The sequence below is a fragment of the Mesoplodon bidens genome, assembly GCF_964165515.1.
Source record: "Mesoplodon bidens genome assembly, chromosome: 15".
Taxonomy (NCBI): domain Eukaryota; kingdom Metazoa; phylum Chordata; class Mammalia; order Artiodactyla; family Ziphiidae; genus Mesoplodon; species Mesoplodon bidens.
Window position 1 is genome coordinate 46,167,961 of NC_138171.1, and position 26,772 is coordinate 46,194,732.

At 51.9% G+C, this 26,772-nt stretch overlaps 1 protein-coding gene across 2 annotated transcripts; it reads right to left on the reverse strand.

The window, feature by feature from the left end:
• Positions 1 to 1,508: 1,508 nt before the first annotated feature.
• Positions 1,509 to 25,385, reverse strand: KDM8 (lysine demethylase 8). 2 transcript variants are annotated; one of them, XM_081256322.1, is made up of 8 exons: positions 25,307 to 25,385; positions 16,182 to 16,677; positions 13,662 to 13,828; positions 12,410 to 12,542; positions 10,400 to 10,444; positions 4,381 to 4,530; positions 3,466 to 3,558; positions 1,509 to 3,373 (listed from the first exon to the last, which is right to left on the reverse strand). In XM_081256322.1, exons 2-8 carry the CDS (start codon positions 16,647 to 16,649, stop codon positions 3,209 to 3,211), a joined length of 1,221 nt encoding a protein of 406 aa, XP_081112448.1. In that variant the 5' UTR covers positions 16,650 to 16,677; positions 25,307 to 25,385; the 3' UTR covers positions 1,509 to 3,208. The 2 variants fall into 2 exon arrangements, 1 of the variants encoding a protein (XP_081112448.1); XR_014017608.1 differs by lacking the exon at positions 1,509 to 3,373 and having other exon boundaries at positions 3,479 to 3,558; positions 4,240 to 4,530.
• Positions 25,386 to 26,772: the final 1,387 nt, after the last annotated feature.

Here is a 26,772-nt window from a genome sequence, read left to right on the forward strand (position 1 = left end):
CTTACCCAGAAAAGGTTTTTTTTGGGAGGGTCTGAGGAAGCTTGCTAACAGCAAGGCAGGAGAACTAGTCTAGAAAACATGGACCCTGGATCTGGGGATTCCGGCGGGGAAGACCCATTCCCCGGTCATGGTGGGGACTGCCGCCACTGCACAGCAGCTCCAGCTGTTCTGTTCGTCCTCCCAAGATGCAGGTGCAGGAAGGGCTCCGGGCTGACACACCCTCCAAGGCTGCATTCCCGGGAGGAAGGGGATCCTCCACAATGCTGTTCTGGACAAGGGGGAACGGAGGCCAGGGGCCAAAAGCAGAGCAGCACGCCGTGGCCCTCCTGCCTGTCCAGGCGGGTGGCTGGGTGGTCAAGGCCAGGCAGGGTCACACCACGCAGGTGTCAAGGAAGCTCTGAGCACCTGCTGCTGGGACACTGCCCTCCTGCTGCCAGTCTCCCCTGCGGTGACGCCAGCATGAACTTCCTGAGGACCCCTTGGCATGGCCCAACCAAAGCCCTAACCCCAAGTTCCAGAGCGCTTGCCTGGCACTCAAGGTCTTTGTGATCTGCCCTGCCCGCCCCCGGGTACAGCCTGTCTCCCACCGCTCTGCCCTCCCACTGGTGCCCCAAGCGTGTCACTCCAGGAATTACTGGACCGGGGACACTCACCGCTCTTCCGGCCTCCAGTCTCCCCCTTCTGGGCTCTTCTCACACGGCAGCGTGATCAGCCCTCGTCTCTCCTTGCTTAGCACCTTCATCCCTCCCCCCGCTGCCACAGTCCAGGCCCTGCCAACCCCACCTGCCCTCCCCATTCCCTCAGCGCCCTCTGCTCGTGCTGCAGCGGCCCCTTCCTCTCTCCCAAGGCCAAGTCTTTCCTGCCTCGGGGATGCTGCACCTGCTGCTGGGAGCACCTTCCTCAAGTCTCAGTGTCAGTTCTGGATTCCAGGTCCTTCAGGCTTCTACTCAGACGTCAGCTATGAAAGTCATGTCCCCAACCCCTCCCCTGTTGCCACATTCCACCGTCACCCTGTTCTCTTGCCTTCACGGCACTTATCACTACCCGCACTACTTATTTTATTGTCCGTCTCCTCTCTGGACCCCCCCAAGAGCACGAAACACAAGGAGGGCAGGGCCCCCATCCTGCTCGATGCCGCGCCCTGCCTGGCACAGGACTCGGGTGTTGAGCAGGCCTCTCTGCAGCTCCGGTGGGTGGGTGCCTGTACCTCCCCTTGGCCCTGCGAGCAGCTGGTTGACACCTTTCTTCTAAGCCGCCTTCAGTCCACACCCCTCAGAGCTGAAGCCAGCCCTCCAGCCGGGATACTAGCAACACGGGAGCCTTGCCCGGAGAGCAGATGAAGATTTCATCTTCCCATCTGACAAGGGACACTTGCTCGAGGCGGCCAGGCCTCAATATGTTTTAATGAACGCTTCCTCTAGTCCCTAACTTCAGAACCACGACATTACAGATGAACCGCTTTTTGTCATCAGCGGCTCAGCAGGAGTGGGACCTGCCAGCTGGGATGGATGGGATCCTAAAGGCTGGGCCACCGTGGGAGCTGGAGCCGGGGAAGGAGTGGGTGTTATGCAGGCAGCCCTGGAGTTACGGCTCGTCTGCAGCCCATCTGCTCACTGATGGCGAGCCTGTGGGCATGGTGGCATCCCTATTTTATGCCTGACTGCCTTCAGCGGCGTTGATATTTGCTATAAATTCTTCATATGAAAAATGAGGTAAATAACTATCAATAATGCTGGGTAGGGGAATAAACGACCTCACAAGCAATTGCTCAGAGCCCTCGATTCCTTTCTAAACAGCTCTCGTATTCGCCTGGCCTCCATGCCCGGCCCTGGCCCGGGCTCACCCACGGCGTCAGACCCACAGCCTCCCTGCAGCTTTGACCATCAGCCTCTCCTATTCCCTGCCAAGAATCAAACGTATGTTCTGATGATCTCTCTGCTCAAAATGCTGAAGCCCCAAGACCTACATGATAAGGTTCAGATTCCTTGGCCTGGTTACAGAGGACATTAGTAGCTAGTTTCAGCCGCCCATCAATGCTTCCCACCCCCCTTCTCACAGTAACTCAGGGGGGCCTGTGAGCCAGGCCCCGCCAATCAGGGCAGCCACTCCCTGCCCCACGGCATTGCCCCAGAATGGGCGAAGGTCCCAGGCCCAATAGTCAGAAACTTCCCTGAGGTTTCTGAGCTGTGGGTCAAGGTGCTGGGATCTGGAGTTGACCTGTTGGGGCCATCTTCTCCCCCCGGGGAGAAGCCTACCTACAAGAGGGAAGAGACTGAAGCCAAGGTCAGACCAGCAGACATGAGGTGGCCACGGAGGGAGAGAGGCCTGGTGGGTAGAGGCATGGCCCTGGGCCACCTCTGCAGCTGTTCCTGCAGGTCTGTGACGCCCCTGCCCCCAGCATCCTTACCTGGTCAAAATTCAAACAGAACCACCCATGTTTTATACAAACAAAACAAACGTGTTTATGGAAAGTCTGAAGCCTGGGCCTCTCTCCTGGCCTAAAACCCTCTTTCAGAGAGGAGTGGCCCCGGGCGATGGAGGCAGCAAGGGGCAGGAGGGCCGCCAGGTGGTTCCTGGCTGCTGGGAGCATGTGGAGTGGGAAATTCACCAAGCTAGCAGGGCTGTGCGCTTCTCTGAAGGCAGGTTACACTTCAGTAACCAAGACAGAAACTGCCCCAGGCCCCCACTGCCCAGCAGAGGCCTGAGCTGAGCAAGCCGGTAAGAACCCACCCCCGTGACCAGGCCATGGCCACCCCGCTCCAGAGCCTGCGGGCCATGGCTGTCCTGACAGGCCAGTATTTACAACAGTAATAATCACGAAGACTGGTGACAGCGGCTGAGGTCTGTAGCGCAGCTCTGCCTACACCACATCCCTAGAGCCCTCTGTGGTGAGGACTAGCGCCGCCCTATTCTCCAGATGGAGACACACAGTGGAGTTCCTTACCCCAAATCACACAGGGGTTAAGCGACAGGGCCAGCTTGAATCCAGGCAGCCAACCTCAGAGCCCAGGAGCTTCTGTGCGGGTTGTGGGCCGGGAATGTCCCTCTGGGATCCTACCCGCCTGCCTCTGCTGCCCACACTGGCCTGGGCACCCCTCGCCCTGCGTGTGCCAAGGCGAGGGAGTCCTCAGGCGCAGGCCGGGCCAGGCACAGGGCGGCGGATGTGTGACCACAAGCGCGTCTGCTTGCCGGGCACCCTCCTCTCGGGCTACGACCACCAGAAGCTGACCGAGAAGCTCAGGTCCAGAGCCCGCACGTAATGCCAGTACTTCACCGGGATGAAGAGGATCTCTCCCGGAGACAGGATGCAGGACAGGAATGGGGCCTCGGCAAACTTGGGGAACTTCTCCACGTCGGGATTCTCCACGTCAACCTGAGGAAAGCGAAGGAAGTCACTGGCCTGCTCTCAGAGACAGGGTGTGGAGGAGGGGAAACGGCAGGTCCCACCGGGTCCCCCAGGCCCACCTGGCTCGTGTTGTGAAGAAGGTGCGTGTCATGAGGATACAGGGCCTCTGACTCCTGTGGGGAGTACAGCCGGATGTATTTCCTGCCCATCACCTGCAAGGAAGAGAGCCGCCCTCCTCAGCAGGTGCCCGGCCGCCCCGGCTGCCCCGCGCCCAGCACACACGTCAGGTTAGGAGTCACTGCCTTCGCTACTGTTGCTAACAGGCACTCGACTGTGGCACCGCTGTTTCAGTGCTGTATGTTTATTAACTCTGAGTCTCAGCACAACCCTCCGAGTGGTCTATCCTTTCCCCCCCATTTTACAGGTGAGGATATGGAGGCACAGAGAGGTTAAGTGAATGGCTCACGTCCACAAGGCTGAGAAGCGGTCTGGCTCCCCGCCTCTCCGCTGCCTCTGGGGACTGGTCCCCGGGCTGGAAGAACACTCTCACTTGTCAAACCTCTCTGCCTGCGACGGAAGGTGGTTTTATAACAGGTGCCCCTCCCCTTACAACACACACACGCACGCGCGCACGCTGCTCTGTCTGGGTCTCAGTAAAACTACCCACTGGCTGAGCAGCTTCCCCGTATTTGGAGAGAGGGTTCTGGCAGGAGAAGCTGGCCTGGTTCTGATGGACGGCAGGGGAGAGGCATCCGTCGGGGCACTTGCTCCGTCCGGAGATGGCGCCCGGCCCTGCTCTGCCCTCAGGAGGCGTCTGGGAACCCAGACGGTGCAGGAGCCATGTCTGGAAGCCACCCAGACCAGGCAGAGGGCCCACCCCTGAGGCCTGGTACCTTTCGTTTCTCTGTGTTCACTTCTGTCCACGTCCCTGTCAGTGGTTCATCTCTTTAGTGTTTAAATGTGGACAATGCGGCCAGGCCGTGTGTGGCTGGGCCAGGAGGAGGGGGAAGGCTGATGTTCTGAGCAGCTCCAACCTGGGCTAGGAAGTTCTGCTGGGGATCCTGGTGAAGCGGGGAGACGGTGCCTTGGGGACCGAACCAGGCGTTGATGGTGATCTCCTCTTCCTCCCCGGTGCCCAGGCAGCAGTAATCGGGGATGCTGATGTCCTGCTTCAGCTCCGGGATCTGTAGGGTCGGAGCAGACATGGAGGGTTAAGACCAGGCCTGTGGCACACAGCAGCCTAGAAGTCCACTGACTCTCCCGGAAGGCCGATACACGCTGTCTTCTTGTGTAATAATATGACTGTAGCCACATTTTACTGTACAGGAGTTTAAAAATCAATTTTAAAAAGTAAATACATAATTGCTAGGGAAGGGTTATAATTTTATTTTCAGATTTATTTCCATGTCATATGCATTTTAGCTTTGTTTCCTTTTCTTAAAAACCTGATACCACTGCTTTGTACCTAAAAATAAACCAGCTTGCAATTTTCTAATTTTAGAACATCAAATGAAAGAAAAACAAAAAGAAAATGGGACTGAGCAGTTAATGAAATCTCTGGAAGGGAAGATTTTCCAAAATTTACTAATGGTAAAGCAATCACAGTTGGTACATTTGAGATAAGTTACTTAATACAAAGATGGGGAGTAAAATGGAAAACATTTGAACTGTGGTAAAGGAAGGTTAATGCAGAGAGTGCATGCAAAATAATAAGGAAAAATAATAAGGATCCCAATACATAAGGTATACAAATAAGAAAAGGACAAAAACCAGATCATACATAAAGATGAATTAGATATAAAGAAGGGTTTCAGTCTCATTAGCAATAAACGTCATCATTTCCCACTGATCAAATTAGCAGAAGTTGAAAAAGTGGTAACACAGTGGTGGTGAGGATGTGGTAAAGGGGGCACCCTCATGCCAGGCTGCTGGTGGCATCAAGCGATGTGGTCAGGACTTCCCTGGTGGCGCAGTGGTTAAGAATCCGCCTGCCAATGCAGGGGACACGGGTTCGAGCCCTGGTCCAGGAAGATCTCACATGCTGCGGAGCAACTAAGCCCGTGCGCCACAACTACTGAGCCTGCGCTCTAGAGCCCACGAGCCACAACTACTGAAGCCCATGCACCTAGAGCCCGTGCTCTGCCACAACAGAAGCCACTGCAGTGAGAAGCCCGTGCACCACAGCAAAGAGTAGCCCCCGCTTGCCGCAACTAGAGAAAGCCCACGGGCAGCAACGAAGACTCAATGCAGCCAAAAACAAACAAACAAACAAACAAATAGATAAAAATTGGGTTAAAAAAATTAAAAAAGCGACGTGGTCAAGTGTGGAAGTCTTAAAACCAGTCATGAACTTTGACCCAGTTGGAAGTGAGCTTGTGCTGCTCCTTTCTGTGGCGGCATCAGGGGCCTCCGGGAGGCTGTGAAGTTAGGGCTCCCGGGGAAGGACGAGGGCTGTACGAGGAGGTGCGGTCAGCTCACCTGCCCCGGCACCGTCAGTGACCATCTCTAATGAGATGGACAGGTTCTTCTTCGATTTATGATGGGGTTGCGTCCCGATAAACCCACCATAACTTGAAAATATCAGAAGCTGAAAATACGTTTGATGCACCTAACCTACTGGACCTCACCGCTGAGCCTGGCTTGCCTTACACGTGCTCAGAACACTTACATCAGCCTGCAACTGGGCAAAATCATTGAACACAAACTCTATTTTATGATAAAGTGTTGACTACCTCACCCAATTTATTGGATACCGTACTGAAAGCAAAAACCAGAATGTTATCTGGGTACAGAGTGGCTGCGACTGTATCCATTGTTTCCCCTCCTGATCGTGTGATGTACTGGGAGACCCAGCCCAGCATCACGAGAGAGTATCGTAAACACACCACTAGCCCAGGAAAAAAGCCAGATTCAAAATTCAAAGTACAGTTTCTACTGAACGCATATCACTTCGGCACCACTATAAGGTTGAAGAATCCTAAGTTGGGGACCACCTTATACTTTAAAACGGCAACTACCTTGAGTCCCCTCGTGTTTTCTTGTGCCCCACGCCTCCTCACTTCCCGACCAGACCGGCAGAAGGCAGCTCCAGGGCTCCACTCCCAGGGCCGGTGAGGAATCCAGCCGCCCTGAGGGAGGGGCTGGAGCTGCCTTCTGCAGGTCTGGTCGGGAAGTGGCTTCAGCCAGGGTGAGTGGTTTCTTCACTCTGAGACTCTGGTTCTTTCCAAATGAGGCCAGTCCACCACAGCCCTGCCAAGCCCCCAACCCCCAAGACTGCCTGCTCTGCTGCAAATGCTCGGAGGCTTTGGGAAACTTAAGTTTGGTTCCCAAAAGGTTGCGAAGGGGACCCACTATGCTAGTTTACTCAGGTATTTCAGAGTGAGCTCTCTGGTCTGAAGGGACACCTGCAGGTGGACTGGCCATTACTTTAGTGGAACAATCGCAGGGGGCGGCCGGAATGTTCTCCCTGCGGGGAGCGTGGGCTGTTCCGTACTTTTAAGAGTCTGTCTCCAACTGCCCATGTAGAAATGCGGAAATGCTGCTGTGTCCACTGCTTTGGGCTGACAGAGAAGTTCACAGTCTGCGGTGCCCTGTCCTGTGGGGTTCCTCAGTGAGGGGCGAGATGCCAAAGGCCTCTGGAAACTGCCTGCTTCTCCCCTGCCAGGCTCGCTGTCACACCACACAGTTTCTGGCTGGGATTACACCAGACTCCAGCCCTGTGGGATGCTGAGAAGCTGCCTGGTTCCTGATGACATCATCAGGTTTCCTGAGAGGTGACTGGTTGACCAGACAGTGTCATCAGAGCCACTGGCCAAGGATTCAGAGACGCCAAGAGGAGAAACCATCTTAGATGTGACTGATACTTGAAGGCAGACCAAGCACAGTGGCCAAAATCTTCTGAAACACAGGGTCGCTGGGAGGGGAGTCAGTAAGAGGTTCTGGATGGGGCGACCCTGGGCTTCGTGCAGGCAGAGAAGGCCCCAGAAGCCATGCAGAGGCTGGCAGGCCAGGTGGTCCCTCTGCGCTGCATGACAGCCCCAGGGCTCCAGTAGTCCCCAAGGTAGTTTGACAGCAGATGAGAAAAACCATTTCTGGGGTCCCGAGACAAAACGCCTTCAGAGTCTTCGACCGTCATAAAAATAATCATGTACTTTGCCTTCTACTTCTAAATGTGCTTCCTCGTGTTCTAGTAAAATGGCAATTGGCTGCTCCAGGACAGGGAGCCAAGCTGACCTGTGGCTTCCAGGGGCCCTGGGAGGCCGAGCCCCACTATGACTGAGGCCAAGAGATAGGACAGGCCGGTCTCTTGAGATCACGTGGTAGGGGCCTGATCAACTTGAATCCCCCTTTTCTTCACTTAGCAAGAGAGGACAGGGCTCAGGACCCACGAGTCCTCACGTGGGGAAGCCTGGGCAAGAGGACACAGCCCACCTGGCCCCATCACCTCCTGCCCCCCTGTAACTTTGAACCTGCAGCTCCCTAAGGCTGGCACAGCCCCAACTGGGGCCCCCCGGTCAGGACAGGGACTCCAGCTTCCCACTGGCTGTGGTCCTGACCCCAAATGACCCAGGTCTTCCCTGTTCAGGGCACACACCCAGCCCCTGACCTCGCCTCCCGGCCAGCACTGCCTGCTCTGGGCAGCTGTGGCGTCAGGCCTGGCCAAGACCACATCTGCCAAGTCCCCCCGGATGCCTCAGCTCCATCTAACGAGTGGTTCGGGTCCCAAACCTAGGCGTCTTCCTGGGCTGCTCCCTTTCCCTCGATCTCTGCACGCCCACCACGTTGGGTGCCGGCAGCTCACACCCGTCCTAACCCCGTCTCTCCACGCACGGCGTCGGCTCTCCCTGGACCGCTGCAGCAGCCTTCTAGTGGTCTCCCTGCTTCCACACCTGTCACTTCAACGCCTCCCCAGACAGTGCCACAGCCATCCTGGAAATACTTCCCTTCACATTAAGAAAACCATCCTTCTTCCAGCCCTGATCTCCCTCTCAGGCCCCATCTGCCACTTCCCTCCCCTTCATGTGCTCGGCTCCGGCCACGCTGAGCTCTCCTGCCCCTTGAAGGTGAAAGTTCACACCTGCTGCTCTCCCAGCTGGCGTGGCGCTTGTCATGTCCTTTTAGACACGAGAAGAAAATAAAATGGCAAGTTGATGACAGGGATAAAATACCCACAATGCTTATGGTTGACAACTAGCTTGCATCCAGAACATATATAAAGGATTCCTAAAATTCAAAATAAGAAGACCAACCACCCAATAAAAAAAAATGGGCAAAATATTTGCCATGTGGCTGGGTACCTACTGCTCATCTTTTGGGCTGTTGCTCAGACATTACCTCCCCAAGACCCCTTCCCTGACTATCGGATGGAAAGAGCCCTTGCCCTGCCCAGCCTCCTCTGTAGGGTACACTTTTCCTTTCCTTCAAGGCGCTCATTACCATCAGATACGTGTGTTTTTCAGGGCCACAGGGCAGGAGAGCGACTGTCCCTGCGTCCCCAGGGCAGGGTTCAGCGCCGGTGCACAGGGGCCTACAAAGCAGCCGTCTCCCGCCCATCACCAGGGTCACAGTCCCGGCCACCCCCCAAGTACAGAGCGAAGAGGAGAGCGGGGGATGAGGCAAGGGGTGGACGGAAAGCCCAACTGTCCGGTCATTCCCCAGGGTGAGCCCTCCTCTGAGCGTTTCGGCATCCTAACTGCACGGCTTTGAAAGCGCAGGATGCAATCTGATTCACGCTACACTTCACTTTGTTCTGTTTTGTTTGCATTTGAAAACAAAGTCTCTGTTCTTCGTGTTATGAGGACTATACATACTCATTATAGATGATTTGGAAACTGCACAGAAGAGAGGGAGGGACCCCCTCGCCCTCTCGCCCCCCGAAGACAATCCCTGTTCACCTTCTGCGGCCTTTCTTCCTGTCCTTTGCCAACTCAGCTACGGCCATCCTGCACATCACTGCACAGCCCCATTTCCTCACTCCCCACGAGCCAGACGGTCCTGGTTCCCGCCACCGCTTCCCCAGCTCTGCCATCTGGCGGCTACGGGCCCCACCTGACGCAGGTCTGGGTGACGGGTGACGCTGGTGCCATTGGTCTGGGTGCAGCCCAGGATGGACCCTGCACCTCTAAAAGCCAGGATGCTGGCGCTGTCTGGGCCACACCTGGACAGTCTCAGGGGAGCATGCGTGATGGAGAGAGAGCTAGCGCAGCCTGCCACGGTCCCTCTTCTTCCCCTGGGTGCTCTCCTTGCATCCGCTGGCGCCCCTGTTGGATTCTCCTGGGAATACCACCTCGGAATGTGAACCCTCGGCTCACAAACGTCCCAGGGCTCCTTGCTGTCTTGGCCTGGCCTTCAAGGCCCTCCCAGCTTGGCCCCAGCCTCCCTCTTCGGCTTCCCGCTCTGCTTTCCTGACCAAACCCTCTCACGCTGATGGATGCGCCCAGCACGTGGGGTTTGTTCTGCCCTCCGACCCTGGCTCATGAGGCGCCTCTCCCTGGGACTGGCCTCGGCCTCGAGCCCTGCTCCTCCCCTCAGCTCCAGCCCACAGCCCCCTCCTCTTTCAGTCTCCACCAGTTCGTCCTGAGGGTCCTCCATCCAGCCAGTCAGGGTACCCAGAGGAGTGGAACCCGGGCCCTGCCACAGCGCACAGGCCCAGGTGCAGGGAGCCTGCCTCGTGAGCAGACGACTGAAAGGTGGTCAGGCGGCTCCAGGCCCTGCCTAGGGAACTCTGTGAGTCCAGGTCAGCGGCCACTCGCCCCTTCTGGGTCAGGTCAGAGCCTGCCGCCCTCACCTGGGGGATCTGTTCCTCGGTTCTGACCACACTCAGGCTGTAGACTCCATCCCCCGGGGGCCATCCTAGGGCCTGCTCCGCTCCCCTGCTGCCCGCTGGCGAGTAGGGCACAGGTAGAGGCACAGGGGCCTCCCTGCTCACCGCAGGGGGCAATGCCACTGGGGAGCAAATGAGGCTGTGACCCCTTTCCAACCCTCCGGGGCCAGCGCCCAGGAAGGGAGGTGGGAGGTGGTGAGAGGGTGAAGGGTAGAGGGGCTCGGACTTACCTGGTCAAAGAGCTGGTGCTGAGCAAGGTACCCGACGTCCTTCGGCTGCTCCATGGGAGAAAGACCAGAGGGGACACAGAAAAGCCCTGTTAGTCGTGGGACACCTCCTCAGAGCTGCCCGTGTGGCTGGCTCTCAGCACCCTGCCCTAGGCGTCACCTGGAGGGCCCTCCTCTCCGGCCTGCTTGGTCCCCCTCCTCCAACCCGGGGGCAAATGTGATCCCTCGCCAGCCAGCAAGACTGGGCTGATGGGGGTACTCAGGATCTGGCCCTGCCTCTGCCCTGAGTAAGTCACCCTGAGCCCCGGGGCTCAGTTTTCTCACATGAAACATGAAGGGGCTGTACACACATAAGGATTTTTTTTTTAATAAAAATGGAATCATACAATATGTATTACTGTGAAGTCTGCTTTTTTCATTTAATGATATATCATGACTACCTCTTCAGGTCAATACATGCATATGTGGCTCATTCTTTTGATGGATGCATGTTTTATAGACAGGATGCATCATTATTCATTCAACCATCCCCCTGCTGGTGGACATTAAGGTGATTCTGCCGCGGTGTTTCAATGAACAGCCGAATGCTCTGGTCCTGATGTTTACGTGCTTCCAAGAGGAGAACAATGCAGTCAGGGAGTACGTGGATTTTAAATCTCAATAGCTTCTGCCACGTTGTTTTCCCAAACGTTACATCATTTACACTCTCACCAGCAGTTAATGTGAGAGTCCACTTTCCTACATCTGCCTGCACTGGAGATGATCATTTTGTGAAAATTTCTACCAATCAGATGAGTGAAAAGATCAGTGCTTTACAAACTGGGCTCCCTGACGCTCAGGGGTTCTTTGAAGATGCCCGAGGACCTCTGAAAGGGTCAGATGGGGGCGGGGCAGATGGGACGCTGGGCACCACTGACCCCAACTGCGGCCAGAGTGGCCAACAGGTATCAGGAAGAGGAAGACACCCAGGGCCCTCACTGTTAAGAAATGACAAAATGGTGTAGCTGCTTTGGAAGACAATCTGGCAGCTCCTCTGGCAGTTACACACAGAGTTACCATCTGACCCAGCAATTCCACTCCTCGTATACACCTAAGAGAAATGGAATCACATGTCCGCACAAAAATGTGTACGTGAATGTTCACAGCAGCATTTTTCATACCAGCCAAAAAGTGGACACAACCCAAATGGCCATCCACTGAGGAATGGACAAACAAGATGTGGTCTATCCATCAAAGGGATAGTATTCGGCCATACAAAGGCACGGAGGACTGGTACGTGCTACGACAGAGATGAACCCTGAAAACATTATGCTAAACAGAAGAAGCCAGACACAGGTCGTCACATATTATATGATTCCAATTATGTGAAATGTCCAGAATTGGCAAATCCATAGAAACAGAAAGCAGATTCGTGGTTCCCTGGGGATGGGGGAAGGGGAAGGGGATATGGGAAGTGACTACTAATGAGTACGGCGTTTCTTTGGGGTGATGAGAATGTTCTAGAATTAGATAGTGGTGATGGTTGCACAATCTGGTGAATATACCAAAACCCATTAAATTGTAACCAAAAAAACCCAAACAAACAAAAAAACCCTCCAAAAAACAAAGGGCCTGAAATGGGAACATATGTCCCGCCTGCCTTTCTCATGCTGGCCAGCCTACTGACCACAGGCCCTTAAAGAATGGCTTCTTGGGGCTTCCCTGGTGGCGCAGTGGTTGAGAGTCCGCCTGCCGATGCAGGGGACATGGGTTCGTGCCCTGGTCTGGGAGGATCCCACATGCCGTGGAGCGGCTGGGCCCGTGAGCCATGGCCGCTGAGCCTGCGCATCCGGAGCCTGTGCTCCGCAATGGGAGAGGCCACAACAGTGAGAGGCCCGCGTACCGCAAAAAAAAAAAAAAGAATGGCTTCTTGACTCCTCCAAAACCTCCCCTGGCAACACATGGAAGTTATTTGCCCAAATGTAACGCGTTCCCTCCCTCCTAAGTATTAGAGGAAGGAGTCAAACAACACACCTCATTCCTGATGTACTTGCTGATGAACTCATCCACAGTCATGAGCGTCTGGGACCACTCCTCGTCCGTGTACCTGGAACCGACCTCTACTGGGACAGTGCGGCAGCCAGCAATTTCTTGGATGTACTCCAGACTATTCGGAAAACAGGGATTGGCATTGCCATCGTATGCTAACACCCGTTGGGTGCCCTGCTAAACGTGCTACTCACAAACACTCACGAGGTGGAGGAAGACCCCACTTCACTGCTGAGGAGACACAGGTGCAAGAGAGGCGAGGTCACCTGCCCACCTGGCACTGGGCAGCTTTGCAGATACAACCTATGAATCTGGTTCTTGCTGGGCAGCTCTATTTCCCTGCTTGCCTAGCGCCTTTCAACTTCTCTCTTTGCTCGCCCTGTCACAAGCAGAGAGATCTTCTTTGGGCCAGTGGAGGACAGTGCAGGGTGGTGAGGGGCCTGGGTCCTCAGCTCCGGTGGCCTGGTGCCGAGTCCAGCCCTGCCTGTCACCCACCAGGGGACCTGTGGCAAGTCCCTTTGCCTCTCTGAGCCCTTGTTCCCCGTTTACAAACTGTGGGTGATGACAGTGCCCATCACACAGGAACCAGGGAGGGGACAATGAGGGAAGACATGGCATGTACCCGCCTTGCATGGTCAAGCACGCAAATCTCAGCGGGAACCACTCCCTCCGCAAAACCACTGCCACAAGACAGGCTGGCTCCATCCACCTGCCTGAGACATGCCTCCTCATTTCAAAACTAGGCATGGCTGTGGCATCATGGCTACTGTCCAGCTGCCTGATCTGACCTTTCCACCATGAATCTGAGGAGGGACTGGAAACAGACATGAGGAGAGAATAAACACAGGAGCCCTCGGAGGCCACGCAGAGGGGGTGGGGCTGTCTTGGGTTCTTATTTCTACTCTCAAGGCTCAGGGACCCCTAAGAAACTCCACAGAATTCCTGAGATCCTGCAAAACTGCATAATGGACTTAACATTGGACTTCCAAGACGCACTCCTTAAAAACTGCTGAGGGCCGGCAAGCTGTAGAAGGTAAGAATCTTATAACCTCTGGCATCGCTTCAGAGCACTGTGCCTTTAATGCGTGTTTAACCCCTCGGCCGTCCATCTCACTTCACTGCCAATGAAGTGTCTGTAGGGCTGTATTCACTTGGGGATGATGGGAGGAGGAATCTGGGGGTCTCTGGAGATGCTAAATTGGGAAGAGGAACCACACCGCCCTCAGCAGACACCCACCTCCACTTCTTCATGCACGGCCAGTGGTTGGCCACACCTTCCAAGATCACAGGCCTCCCTGGATCCAAAAAATGCTTCCTGAAATACTGGAGGGATGGACAGTGAAGCCGGGGCACCGTTATTTCTGACGTCATATCTGGAATCGGAACGTGGTCATTCCTTGCTTTCTGTTCAAAATTAAGACAAAACAAGATGGCAACAACTGCAGAAAGGCCAAAATTCGAGGCATTCCACTAGGAATTTGCATCAATGGTAGTAAGACAGCTGAGATGTCATTAGTAACAATAATTAACAGTTAACATTTATTGTCAGTTTTACTGCTGCTACTGCGACTACTGACGTTTCACGATATCAAGATGTTTTTTTTCTCTACCGGTTCATTTAAAATGTTTGTTTAATTATAAAACTAATATATTGCTTTCATAGAGGAAAACTTACTATCCCAAACTCCACCATCTAACCTACAAGGATTCTTCTCATTACTGTATGTTCCTTTCCCACTTCGTTCACACATATGCATCTCTGATCCACTCTAAGATTCACGATGAATAAGCAACTCTGCCTCTTCTGTCCAATAATTTCTCCAAAGTAGTTTCCATGCTGCCACTCAGTCCTTGCAATGGCTTGAGTGGCTGCCTCATCATTTACTTAACCATCTCCCAGCTGAGGGACCTGAACAAGTTACTGTCTCAGAGCCCGTTTCCCCACGCGTTAAACCCCACTGGGTGACGAGACCTCACATGTAAAGCACCCAGCACTGCCGCCTGGCACCTGTCGCCTCCCTCAGCTCCCCCTGCTGGACCCCAAGCCCGTTCTCAACACTCATGCAGTGGCGGCAGCGACAGCTAACATTCTTCCCTGCAGGTGATGTGCGAGGCCTTGTATTTGCCTCTTCTTTTCTCCCTGTCCCCAAAGTAGACTTTTACTTCCCTGTACTCCCTTGTCAGACAGGCCTTCCCTGACCACCCTGTCTGAAGCAGCCTCCCCACCTTTCTCACCATCTGGGAGAAGACATTCTTTTACAGCCTCACTAGAATGTCAGCTCCAGGATGGCGTCTGGACCATGCCCTTGGTTCCTGGCACATCTGGGCCACCGCTGGGGCTCAGTAAGGCTGCTGAGCAAAGCCCCTCCTACAGGCAGGGGAACGGAGGTGGCACAGGCAGCGGGGGGTGCCGCAGGAATGTGAACCCAGGCAGCTGCCTTCAGAGCCTGAGCTTCCACCCCCTTAACCATATACGCTGCCCCAGACCACGAACACCACCTTGGCCATGAAGCCTCCGCCATATCCCTTGGGACAGCCCTGGCCTGGGCAAGGGTGGGTGCAACCCCTGGGTCCAAGGGGACAGATATTTGTCCCTTGATCTGCATGTCTGCCCGACCCTCTGAAAGGTACACCAACACCCCATGCCCTTGGCCCTGTGGCACCCTTAGCAACACTGGGTGTTGTGTAAAATCTCATTTGATAGTTTCAGAGCCAAGAACGGCTGCTTTTTTTGTTTGTTTGTTTAAACCAGAGGTGAGGTTGAACATTTCCCACATGTTCGTTTAACAGATCTGCTTCCTCCTTGTGAACAGTCTGTTTGTGTGTCTGGTCTTTCTACTTCCTGGGGCCCAGTTTTTCTTTTCCCCTGTTGATTTGTATAATTCTTATACAATAAAGATATCTCCTCTCTGACACCTTTGCTGCAAATTTCTCTTCCCTGTTTATGGGCTCACTTTTTATTTCAGTTACATGTATGGTGTATTTATGACATCCATTTGCATTATTCTTATAGAAAAATAATACTCACTGTAGGGAATTCTGAAAACAAGAAAATATTTAGGAAAATGTCGAAAACACCCCGTAACTCCCTTACCCAGTGTCCAGTACAGTCTCGGCCCTTTTTTTCTGGGGGTCAGCACTCTGCTATTTTACAGATAAGGAAACTGAGGCTCAGAGGAGGTGACTGACTTGCCCAGAGGTACTGTGAGTGGGTCCGTGTGTCAGTGCTGAGATGTGAAGCCTGAGGAAACCACCCTCAGTGTCTGTGGGGTATTCTCTGGCACGTGCACTTAAATACCAGTGAGGACAAGGTCAAGTATCTAAAGGGCAGGACCGATTAGTCATGTGAGTTGTAGAATCTCATCCAAACTCAGCAGCACAAAGACAGAGGCAGCCAGGAAAGTGGGTGACACCTCAACCAAGGGGCCAGGAAGAAACTGAAAGAGAAGGGCTCTCGCTGGCTGCAGGCCTCGGCCACACAATCCCTCTGAGCCATTTCTCTCAGGAACCACAAAGCTTTTACCCTCCTGCTCTCCCCAGGGGGCACTGCTTTTGCACAAACTGGGAAAAAAAAAATTGAGACAAGAGGCTGTTCCATTTCCAAATCAATGGAGATGCCATTTTTCAACCAGAGGGGTCAGCATGCCAGGGGCTTCACCCCAGGGGAGAGCTGACCTGTGACTTCTAGGAAAACAGAGCTGATGGATTTTGTTGGGTGCGGTCAGTGGCGGTTGCCCACCCCCCTGCCCCCGGATACCTTTATGCCAAGCGGCTCCTGGCTCGGGCCGGGGGCGGGCCTTTTTCCAGAGAGCAGGTGCTTCTGGAGGACGGCAGTGACTTTAAGGAGGATGTCCCCAAGGATGGCCGCCCCCATCAGCAGGCCCATGTCGCAGGCTTTCAGGGCGGCGGCCACGGAGGCAGTGTCCCCAGGCGGCGCGCACAGACACACGGCTTTCAGGAGGCAGCTGAAGGAGTACACCCGCCGCCAGTCCTTGTCCACGTGCTGCCAGGGCCCCGTGTTGAGCTTCTCCCAGGAGTAGTCGAGCAGCGCCTCGCAGGTCTGCAGACACTCTCGCCTCCTGTCCCCGTAGAAGAGCTCGGCGGCTTCCTGCAGCAGCATCACCACGCTGCCCTCCACCTTCTCTCCCAGCTCCAGCTTCAGCTCCTCTTTCGTGCGGGGCAGGAGTGCCCAGAGGGCCTCCCAGAGCGCGCCCGGCCCTGCCATCGGCCCAGCCGGCTCCGTCCGATGAGTGCTGGGGGGGAAAGTAAGTTACAGCAAAACACCACGTTGTATGCCTACATATTTACAGTTCTACATTTTCATAAAATAAGACTGGGGGAAAACAAGCTAGATCTGTGATGACATCCAGTGGCCAAAATGTCAACCACTGAAATTTTAAATATATATAAACTATTTTCCTAAAAAAAGAGAGAGACCGAGAGAGAGACCATGCACAGACCTGGTCCCCTACAGGTTACCAAGGCTTCCGGACTTGTCCCATGTAACACACATCTCATCTGCACTGATTCTTCAACAATGGTCTTCTCTGCCCTGTGAGGGCACCTGTGAGGGCAGGGTCCCTATCTGTCTGGTGTCACCACTGCATCTTCAGGGCCTGGCGTAACACCAGGCACAGAGTGGGCACCGGACCCATATTTGTTCAGAGAGTAACATGTATTGTTCTCGTCTGGAATGCCTCCAACACCCCTCTTCTCTGGCAAACTCCTATCCAACCTTTAAGGCCCATCTTAAATGATCCCCTATGTGAAGCCTGCCAAGATTCTCTGAGAGTGTTTTGGGTTTGAGTAGCCCTTGAGCTTCTTGCAGAGTCAAGCTCATAGTAGGCACTCAATTAAGACTACCGAAGGAATGAGATCTTAACATCTCTGGAGGAAACCTGGAAATAGGTAAATCCTATACAAAAAGGTTTATCACAGTTGGTGCCTTCAGTGACTTTAGCCTGGACATTATATATAGATGGCAGGCCAATCTCTAGGAATAAGTACTAATATGTGAATAGGTTCTACTGCTCACAACTTATGGTGATTTATTTGCACTACAGTGTTGTAGGTATTATACTAACAGCTGCTATATGCCCTATATCATTTGATACTAAGAAATAGGGACCATCATGCTTTTTGCAGAGACTGCGCTATGCTGGGGGTCAACAAACTTTATCTGTAAAGGGCCAGATATCAAATATTTTGGCCTTTGCAGGCCATACAGTCACTGTTGGTACTACTCTGTCACCATAGTGTGAAAGCAGCTTTATACAGTATGTAAACAAATGGGCACGGTATGTCCCAATAAAACTTTATCTACAAAAACAAACTCTTGCTTTAAGCTCACCAAAGCCCATTCCATCTTCTTCCTGGGCACACAGGTAGACTCCATTTCTCATTTGCAATTAGATGTGACCACGGCAGCATGTTCCAGCTAATGAATGGAAGTGACATATACCCCTTCCAGGCCTGGTCCATAAACACTTCCTGTATGATCCTCCAAACTTTCCCTATCCACTGGCTGGAAGCTAAAGACTCTGAGGCCTTAAGGGATGGCAGAGCCACAAGATGGCCCCCCAACTAGGAATATCCATGCTGGAATGCTTCCGGAGCAAAAAATAAACTTGTATTGTGTTTAGCCACTACAGTGTTGATGATGCTTGTTGTAGCAGTTATCCTGCCCTGAATGAAGCAATAACTTCCTTCTATTATTGAGGAAACAGATGGCAGAGAACGTAGTAGAGGGTATTTGTTGAGTTCTGGTGGCTCAGAATCCTCTTCTCTTTCTTGACAACATACTTCCATCTCCTTTTGAGCAATTCCATCATACCCACTGAGATCAGTCTGGTGGGATGTTGCCAAAGGGTGGGTATGTGACCCAAGCTAGACAATGAGTTGCCTCCTTTGAATTTGAACTTTAAGTAGGTCAACTTGACCAGAGGTAGCTGACATTTCATTTTGTCCTAGCGGCAGTTTCTGGACCAGACTATTCTTGCTAGGGTCTCACAATTATTGTCTGCAATTCCTAGGATGCACTTTAGTTCTTGTCTTTTCCAAGCCCAGTTCTCCAGCTTTCCGTCGATTCTGTGGGCCCCACAGTCTCCCAAGAAATTTCCTCTTGCTTATGTCAACCAGGGTTTCTGTGGTTAATAACAGAAGAACCTTATTGGACCCTTAAGAGTAACTGACACTCAAGAGCCACTGGTGGGTGGTGAAGGCAAGAACGAAGACCTGCCTGTGATAAAGCCCCGTCACACGCTCCACTTCTTGTGAGGGAAGCAAGTCACCCTAGGGTGCAAGAGAGCCCAATGATCCCTGCTTGCTGTTATGAACACTCTTTTCTAACCCCCTTAAGTATGGGCAGGACCTGTAATTTGAGTGGTAGGCAGAATAACATCCCCCAAAGATGTCCACATCCTAATCCCCAGAACCTGTGAGTATGTTACCTAACATGGCAAAAGGGACTTTGCAGATGTGATGAAGAATAAGGGCTGTGAGACAGGATTATACTGGATTATCTGCTGGCCCCAACCTAACACAGGAGTCCTTGAAAGGATCTTTCCTGGCTAAAGTCTGAGTCAGAGGGAGACGTGATTACAGAATTGTTAGACAGTGCAATGTTGCCAGCTCTGAAAATGGAGGAAGGGGGTCCCAAACCAAGGAATGTGGGTGGTCTCTAGAAGATGGAAAAGGCAAGGAAATGGATTACCCCCTAGAGCTTCCAGAAGGGAATGCAGCCCTGCTGAGACCTTGATTTTAGTTCCATGTTTAACTTCTAACCTATAGAACTGTAAGCTAGTAAATTTTTATTGTTTTAAGCCATCACGTTTGTGATAATTTGTTATAGCAGCAATAGAAAACTATTGTTACTTGCCTCTAACCAACAGGTGTGTAGGTTTGGTATGTGTAGCTATTTACTTTTTGGTCTAAGATGGCAAAAGTGATGAGATGCCACTTCTGGGATCAGGCCACATAAGACTGGAACTTCCATCTTGCTGGCAGACTCTCTCTACTGCCTTCTTGGTTTGCACGCATCGATGAAGCAAGTGGCCCTGTTGGAGGGGCCCATGTGGCAAAGAACTGAGGGTGGCTTAGAGCCAACAGCAAGCTAGGAACTGAGGGCCTCAGTCCAGCAGCCCTCCAGGAACTGAATTTTGCCAACAACCACAGGCACTTAGATCCTTGTCCAGTTGAGCCTTCAGAAGAGAGCCCAGCCCTGATACCATAACTGGAGCCTTGTGAGAGACCCTGATGTAGATGACCCAGCTAAACCCTGTCCAGACTCCCAACCCACAGAAACAGAGATAATACGTGTGTGTTGTTTTACAGCCGCTAAATTTATGGTGATGTGTTACACAGCAATAGATAATAAACACTCCTACCAGATTTCCTGGACATGCTGGGACTCCATCTATAACTCACACCAAAGAAGAGGAGGAGAAAGCATGGTTCCCTTTAGCTCTAATATGTGTGAAGACATTAGCAGTAGATACAGAAACAAAGATGTGTGAAGGATGCTAGAGATATGGTCCCTGAGGGTGCGCTGGGCAAGCCATTCCTATTGCTGGGCCCCATTTCAGCTCACTCCCCACCAGTTCAGGAATATTCAGTATTCAGCAGACAGAATACTTGCTTCATTTCACCCTCACAATGACCCTACAAAGCTGATAAAGTACTTACAAAGCATTTGCTGTAAAGCCAGGAATGCTCCAAGCACTTTATATATACTCTTAATTCTTACAGAAACTCTAAGTATTATCATCTCCATCTTACAGATAAGGAAGCTAAAGCAGAGAAGTTAAACATGTCCCAAAGCAATTCAGCTAATAAGAGATGGAGCAGAAATTTAAAACTCAGGCAGTCTAGCTCACAAATCCATGATCTTATAAATGAGGGACCAGAGCCACAAGATCACAAGCCAGCACACGATGAAGCTGCACATCTGGGTTAACTCTCAAGAACACTCTGAGGAAGGAATTATTATTCTCCCCATTCTACAGATGAGAAAATCCTATCACTTCACATAAGAAAAGGGTGTACCTTTCTCGCTTGTTATTATTTTTGAGGTGCCTCTTCCTGGGCCTGTCCTAAAGTAAGTGCAGTAATTCAGAGTTTTTCTCAGTTCTGCAGTCTATCCCCAGCACCGCTTTCGAATTGTATTTGTTCCTTACCATACTGTGAAGTGGACAGGGGTGTATGTGATCATTTCCCCTGCAACCCCACCCTCCTATTTTGCTGATGAGAAAACTAAAGTCCAGAAAAAATGAAGTGACTTGACCGAAACACACCACCACAGTCAATCGATTGTGCAGAGACAGAACTTAGATTATGCTCAACCTCAGTGCCCTTTCGTATGTGCCACGTCAGTGCTCCATGTTTTTTGGTTTTTTTTTTTTTTTTTTTTTTTTTGCTGTGCCACGCGGTTTGTGGGATCTTAGCTCCCAGAACAGGGATCAAAACCGGGGTCCTGCAGTGAAAGCGCGGAGTTCTAACCACTGGACTGCCAGGGAAATCCCAATGCTCCATGTTTTATGTACATTATCTAACATATCCCTCACAATTCTACAGTGTGAGGTTTTACAGATGAATGAAGTGAGAGTTGGGAGATAAGCAATTTGTCCAAAACTTTACAGTAAGTAGCAGTGTCCACTCAGACACTCTTCATGTTTGGGCATGAGGACTGCAACAGCTTTTGGAGCTTTAGATCCCAGCTCAGTTCCTGGTTCACAATGGATATCCTTCCCAGCTGGCTTACTGCATGACAGGACTCAGAGAGCCTGAGTGGCCTGGCCCAAGCCCGCCAGGATGATTTCTATCTCCAGCCTCCTAGAAGATTCATAAATGTCTTGTGTTGGTCTCGTTAAGAGCTTCACAGTGCAGGGCTTCCCTGGTGGCGCAGTAGTTAAGAATCCGCCTGCCAATGCAGGGGACATAGGTTCGAGCCCTGCTCCGGGAAGATCCCACATGCCGCAGAGCAACTAAGCCCGTGCACCACAACTACTGAGCCTGTGCTGTAGAGCCCACGAGCCACAACTACTGAGCCCACGTGCTGCATCTACTGAAGCCCGCGCACCCTAGAGCCTTTGCTCTGCAACAAGAAGCCCACGCACCTCAACGAAGAGTAGCCCCCGCTCGCCACAACTAGAGAATGCCTGCGTGCAGCAACGAAGACCCAACACAGCCAAAAATAATAAATAAATATAAATAAATTTATAAAAAAATACTATACTAATATCAATAAAAATAATAATATATTTAAAAAAAAAAGAGCTTCACAGTGCAGCAGCCTTCCAGCATGGTCTTATCCACTAGCCACATGCAGAACAGCACGTGGACCCACCAACTGGCCTTCCTGGGTGGCCTCAGTGCTCATCCTGAGTGTCTCACATGAGTCTCATAAAGCAATTTCGAAAAATCTCACCTTGAGCATGCAAAAGGCCTCAGAGGCCTCATGTTCTGGCTTCTCACAAAGGTCTACAAAAAGGCCTCCCAGAAGACGACTTATTTGCCTTAATATAAAAATGGCTTCTGCTGGGGCCTATGTACCAACTTTGTAAATTGGTCTCTTGGTGGCCTTAGAAAATAGCCTCCTGGAGGGTTTCAAATGGGCTATAAACTAGTTCCCTGGGATGCAGATTTTAACCTTTTGTAAACTGGCCTCCCAGGGTGACCTTACAAAATAGTCCCTTGCAAAGCTAGCAAAGGCCTTACAAAGCCAGCTTCTAAGGTGGCCTCACGTGCTGTTTTGCAAAGACCTCCCAAGGTGGTCTCTGTTTGGTTTTCATAAACTAGCCTGGTAAGGTGGCTGATGTGCTGCTTCGCCAGTTGGCTGAGGGGAGGGCCTCAGGTTGATGGCCATGTGGACCAGCCTTCTGGGAGAGAGGGCCTCAAGCTGGCTGTACAGAACAGCCTCTTCGTGGCCACATAAAATAGCCCGAGTAATTTATTTTGAATCCAGAGTTCCTCAGTGAACGTCTTACAACAAAGCCTTCAGAGAGACTTATGCTGACGCTGCACGACACAGCCTTCCAGAGGTGGGAGCTTTCGGGATGGCTGTGAGTTCATTTTCAAAATGGTTTTACAGGTTGCCTCTGTGTTAGCCACCTGAAATGGCCCTGCACATCTCACCATTGATCTTAAACACTAGCCTCCCAGGGGGGCCTTACAATAGCAGCCTGTAGCAACCTGGTGAGCGGCCATGCTGGCCACCATCTGCCTGAGCAGTCTTATGTATGGCTTGGTTCCATCGGCCTCCCAGAATCTTTCATAATTTGGCCTTTTAAATAGTTGCCGAATCAAACAGCCTTCCGAGGAGAAGCCACATCGTGTTACATAAAAGTCTTCCAAAGTGGCCTCATGACCTGTTTTAAAAACTGGCTTCATTACATATTGGGCCCTCGTCTGAGGGCCAGGTGAAACCTGGACTTTGTCTTAGTTGTACAAACCTATCTTCCATGATTCCTGTTAGCCGTCTGAAATGGCCTTATAGGAGCAAGGTCCTTCCCTGGCTGGGTGAAACACCTTCTTGTCAGCGGTGTGAAACAATCTTCCAGAGGAGCTGGCCTCGTGTGGGCTGTAAGCAGCAGCCTTCAACCAACCAACCAATTGATACAGCCTTCCAGTGAAGGTCAGGTAGAGGCTACATTACGCTGCCTTTCTCAATGGCCTCACGTCCAGCCTTTACAAATCAGGCTTCCAGCATTCCCCACGCATTAGTCTGATAGAAAGGTTTCTTGAATTGTATCAAGCAATTTTCTGGAGTAAGGTATCAGCCTGAGTAGCCTCATGGCCCGGCTTTACTGATTTGCTTCCCAGAGTTCCTCATTGAATTGTCTTTTTTTAATAAAAGGTTGTATTAAACGAACGAGGCTTCCAGAGGAGGGAATCAAGGGTAAACTGTGTGAACAGTCTTTCAGAGTGGGACCGCAAACTGGCCTTTACATTGGCTTCCCAGAGCTCCACGTAAAAGGGATAAGCAAGTTGCATAAACAGCCTTCTGGTAGGTATAGGTGGATTAAGTACAGAATTTATCATACAAACCAGGATGCTATATATAAGCCTTTTATTTATTTAGCTTGGTAAAATATACATTTTTCTTTTGCAAAATTTTTTACTCTCATCATTTTTGCCAATGTTTTTTTTTTCACTGTTTGGAACTGCCATTTCTGCACGTAGGAATTTCATCTTACACAAGTTGAATACTGGAAGTACTAATAGTAGCTTTCAGGGACAAATCATAAACTGGCATTATTCCAGGCACATTGAGACCCATGGTCCCCATAATCACAGGCCATATGAAAAAGCCTAAGTGCCCTTGTATCCTCACTTTAAAGTCAGTCTCCTAGGGCTAGAAAGGTATTGGCCTTAAAAGACTTCTTGTTGGTTACATAAGGCTTTTTTTTTGAAGGGGGTGAAGGTAGAGGTGAATTGCCTTTTATAAAAGGTTGTATTAAATGAACAAACCTTCCAGAGGAAGGTCTTGTGTCCTGAGTGGTCGTGTGTCCTGGCTTTGTAAACTGACCTTCCAGAGTGCCACCTGCCTGTACTGGTCTCATGACATGAGACAGCTTCCACAGGAAGCTCAGGTACAGGCTGCATAGAATTGCTCTTCTCGGTGGACTGTCTTGTCTTCTTATGTAAAGGACTGTTTGTTGGCATAGGAAATAATCTTGAAAAGGGGGTCAGACCAAGGTTGTATGAACTAACCTCTCAGAGTGGCTTTTGTCTTGGCTTTATAAACCAGCCTAATGTGAACTTCATAAACGGCTTCTTGCTGGTCACGTTAAACACCAAGAAGCCAAGTACAGGCTGTATACAACAGCCCGACTCAGGTCCTGACTTCCATGAATTCACTATCCAGATAGAGGGCATTATGTACGCTGGCCTTTGGTAGGCCGTTAGTTAACAGCCCAAGTGGGTTCCTGACGTTTATAAAATAAAGCCTTCTAGGAAGCCACCGCAGTCATCCCACAATTCTCTTAACTTATCTTTAAAACTCTAAAAGCGCCTCCCAGAATACATCGGCCTCCATCTGGCTTTCTGGGACCAGGCTGCCCAGTCTTGTAACGAGCAGACAGGATCGCGCGTGGGCCGTCGGTGTGGCCCCAACACCTGCCCACCTCCTGCCCCTGGATTTACTCCAAACTTGTTGAGCACGGTGACCCATCTTTGCTCAGAATTAACCCCTATCGAGTTAGACACCCCCCCTCCTCCAGGCGGCCATATGCACAGGGCCCACCGGGTCCGCCAGGACGAGCGGGCTGGGCGGGCTCTACGTAACCCACCAACCCTCCACCCCGAGGTCTCACACCTTTTCCCTCCCCGGCGCCTCCCCCGGGGCTTCATTTCCCTTGGTCCACATTCGGGGCCCAATGGTTTAAGCGTGCCCAGTCGGCCTAGCTCCAGACCGACAAACAGCGACTGGCTCGGGAGGGTCAGCCGGCAACCACCTGCCGCTACAAACACGGCGGAAATCGGAAGCCTCGCAAGTGCATTAGAGTCGCAACAACGCGACACCAAGAACCGCGAAGGGACACGACAACCTGGTCTCACGCACGCGCAAAAAGAAATGACTGCCTTAAGAAGTGCACCACGCACGCGCAGGACCTTCCTCCTACCCCTGGACGCGCTGGAGTTGAACGGCTAAAGTGCGTTCTCAGAGCGCATGCGCTACCCCCGGTTCTTGCCCCACCCTGCAACACCCGGCTCAGTTTCGCTGCTTTGAAGGGCCGCCCTGGGCTTTCCAAAGCGCACGCGCGAGACCGTCCTTTCCTGCTTCGCCCCTTCACGCTACGCCTGCGCAGTCCTCCCCTCTCAGCCCGGCCTCCCCGCTTCTAAGGAGCCAGAGCTGCCCCGCCCTCTCGAGTTGCTCAAACTCACCTGTCTCGAGTTTGGACAGTGTCGAGTCGTCGGAGGCCGGCGACGACTTTTCCTTCTGGACCGAATACTCCGGCTGTCTCCGAGTAGTCAGAGGCTTGCCCGAGGAGTATCGATCACCAAGGCGTGCCTAGAGGAGCGCCGAGTGATCGATGCCGTGGCCCCGCCCCGCCCCGTTTAAAAGCCGGAGGGTGGAGCTACAGCCTAGGCTTGGGCTTTTGCCTCGGTTTCTCCTTCCAAGTAGATAACACCTGCGATTGCCTCTGTAACGATAACTTTGTGTACAAGGCAGCGTCACATCTACCGTTTTATCTAATCGTACAAGTAGGATTATTCTCTCTGTTTTACAGAGCGGGAAATCGAGGCTCAGTGAGATAAAGTGGTCGAATACTCGTACTTTCGGAAAGTCGCATATCCTGACTTTTCGAAGTTCACCCCCAAGTGCTGCATCCACGGCCTGTGGGAGTGAGGAGGACTCAGGGTTTCAGTGCGGAGTGGCAGGCGAGGGGTCAGAGTCCTTACTTCTCCCACTGCTAGCTTGATGCTGAGTGGTGTGGGCGTCACTGGGGGTTTTGGTTTTGAGCACACTCCCCATGGTCTCCAAGGACTAGGCCCTTTGAAGCATTGAACAGAGGCGATAGAAAGTTCTGCTCATACTGCGGTTGGAATCCAAGTGGAAATAGGAAGGGAATTTATTTACTGGTGTTAAAGAAAAATTTATTTGTGACATTTGTTAAAGACGGTAAGGCAGACTTTATTCACTGGGACTGCTGCGATGGGAGGGGTGGAAGTGTTGTGATAGGGGAGAGAGATGGGGCACAGCTCTGAATACAGCAAGGACAAGCGGAGATTTATAGCCAAGGAGCAGGGTTTGGGTCAGTGGATGGAAACTTATTAAGAGGAAGCATAATGGGTAAGGGGAATTCTGGCTAAACCAAGGTCCCAGGTTTTTTGCTGATGGCAGGCCAGGGTGATAAGATATCAAGGGTGGAGGATAAGGATTTTGATCAGATATGAAGGGTAGGGGATTTTTGCTAAAATGACGCAGCAGGATTATTGCTAAAACTAGACAAAGCAGATCAAAGACAGAGCCCAAGGGCAAGGTGTAGTTACAAAGAGTTCTCAGAAGAGTCTGAGCAGAGTTAAGTTGAGGAGAGAGTCTTTGCCACTGGTTACCAGAGATGTGTCAGGCATTGTCTGGGCCCCCTAGACTCCTCCAAATTATGTAATTCTCTTCACAAGCCTGTGAGGTGGAGATTATCATGTCTTATTTACAGTCAAGGAAACTGGGGGAATTCCCTGTTGGTCCAGGGGTTAGGACTCTGTGCTTTCACTGCTGAGGGTCCAGGTTCAATCCCTGGTTGGGGAACTAAGATCCTGCAAGCTGTGTGGTGTAGCCAAAAAAAGGTAACTGTACTGTCAGGGAGACTGAAGCTTGCTCAAGGCCAATTCAGCTGATCAGTGGATCC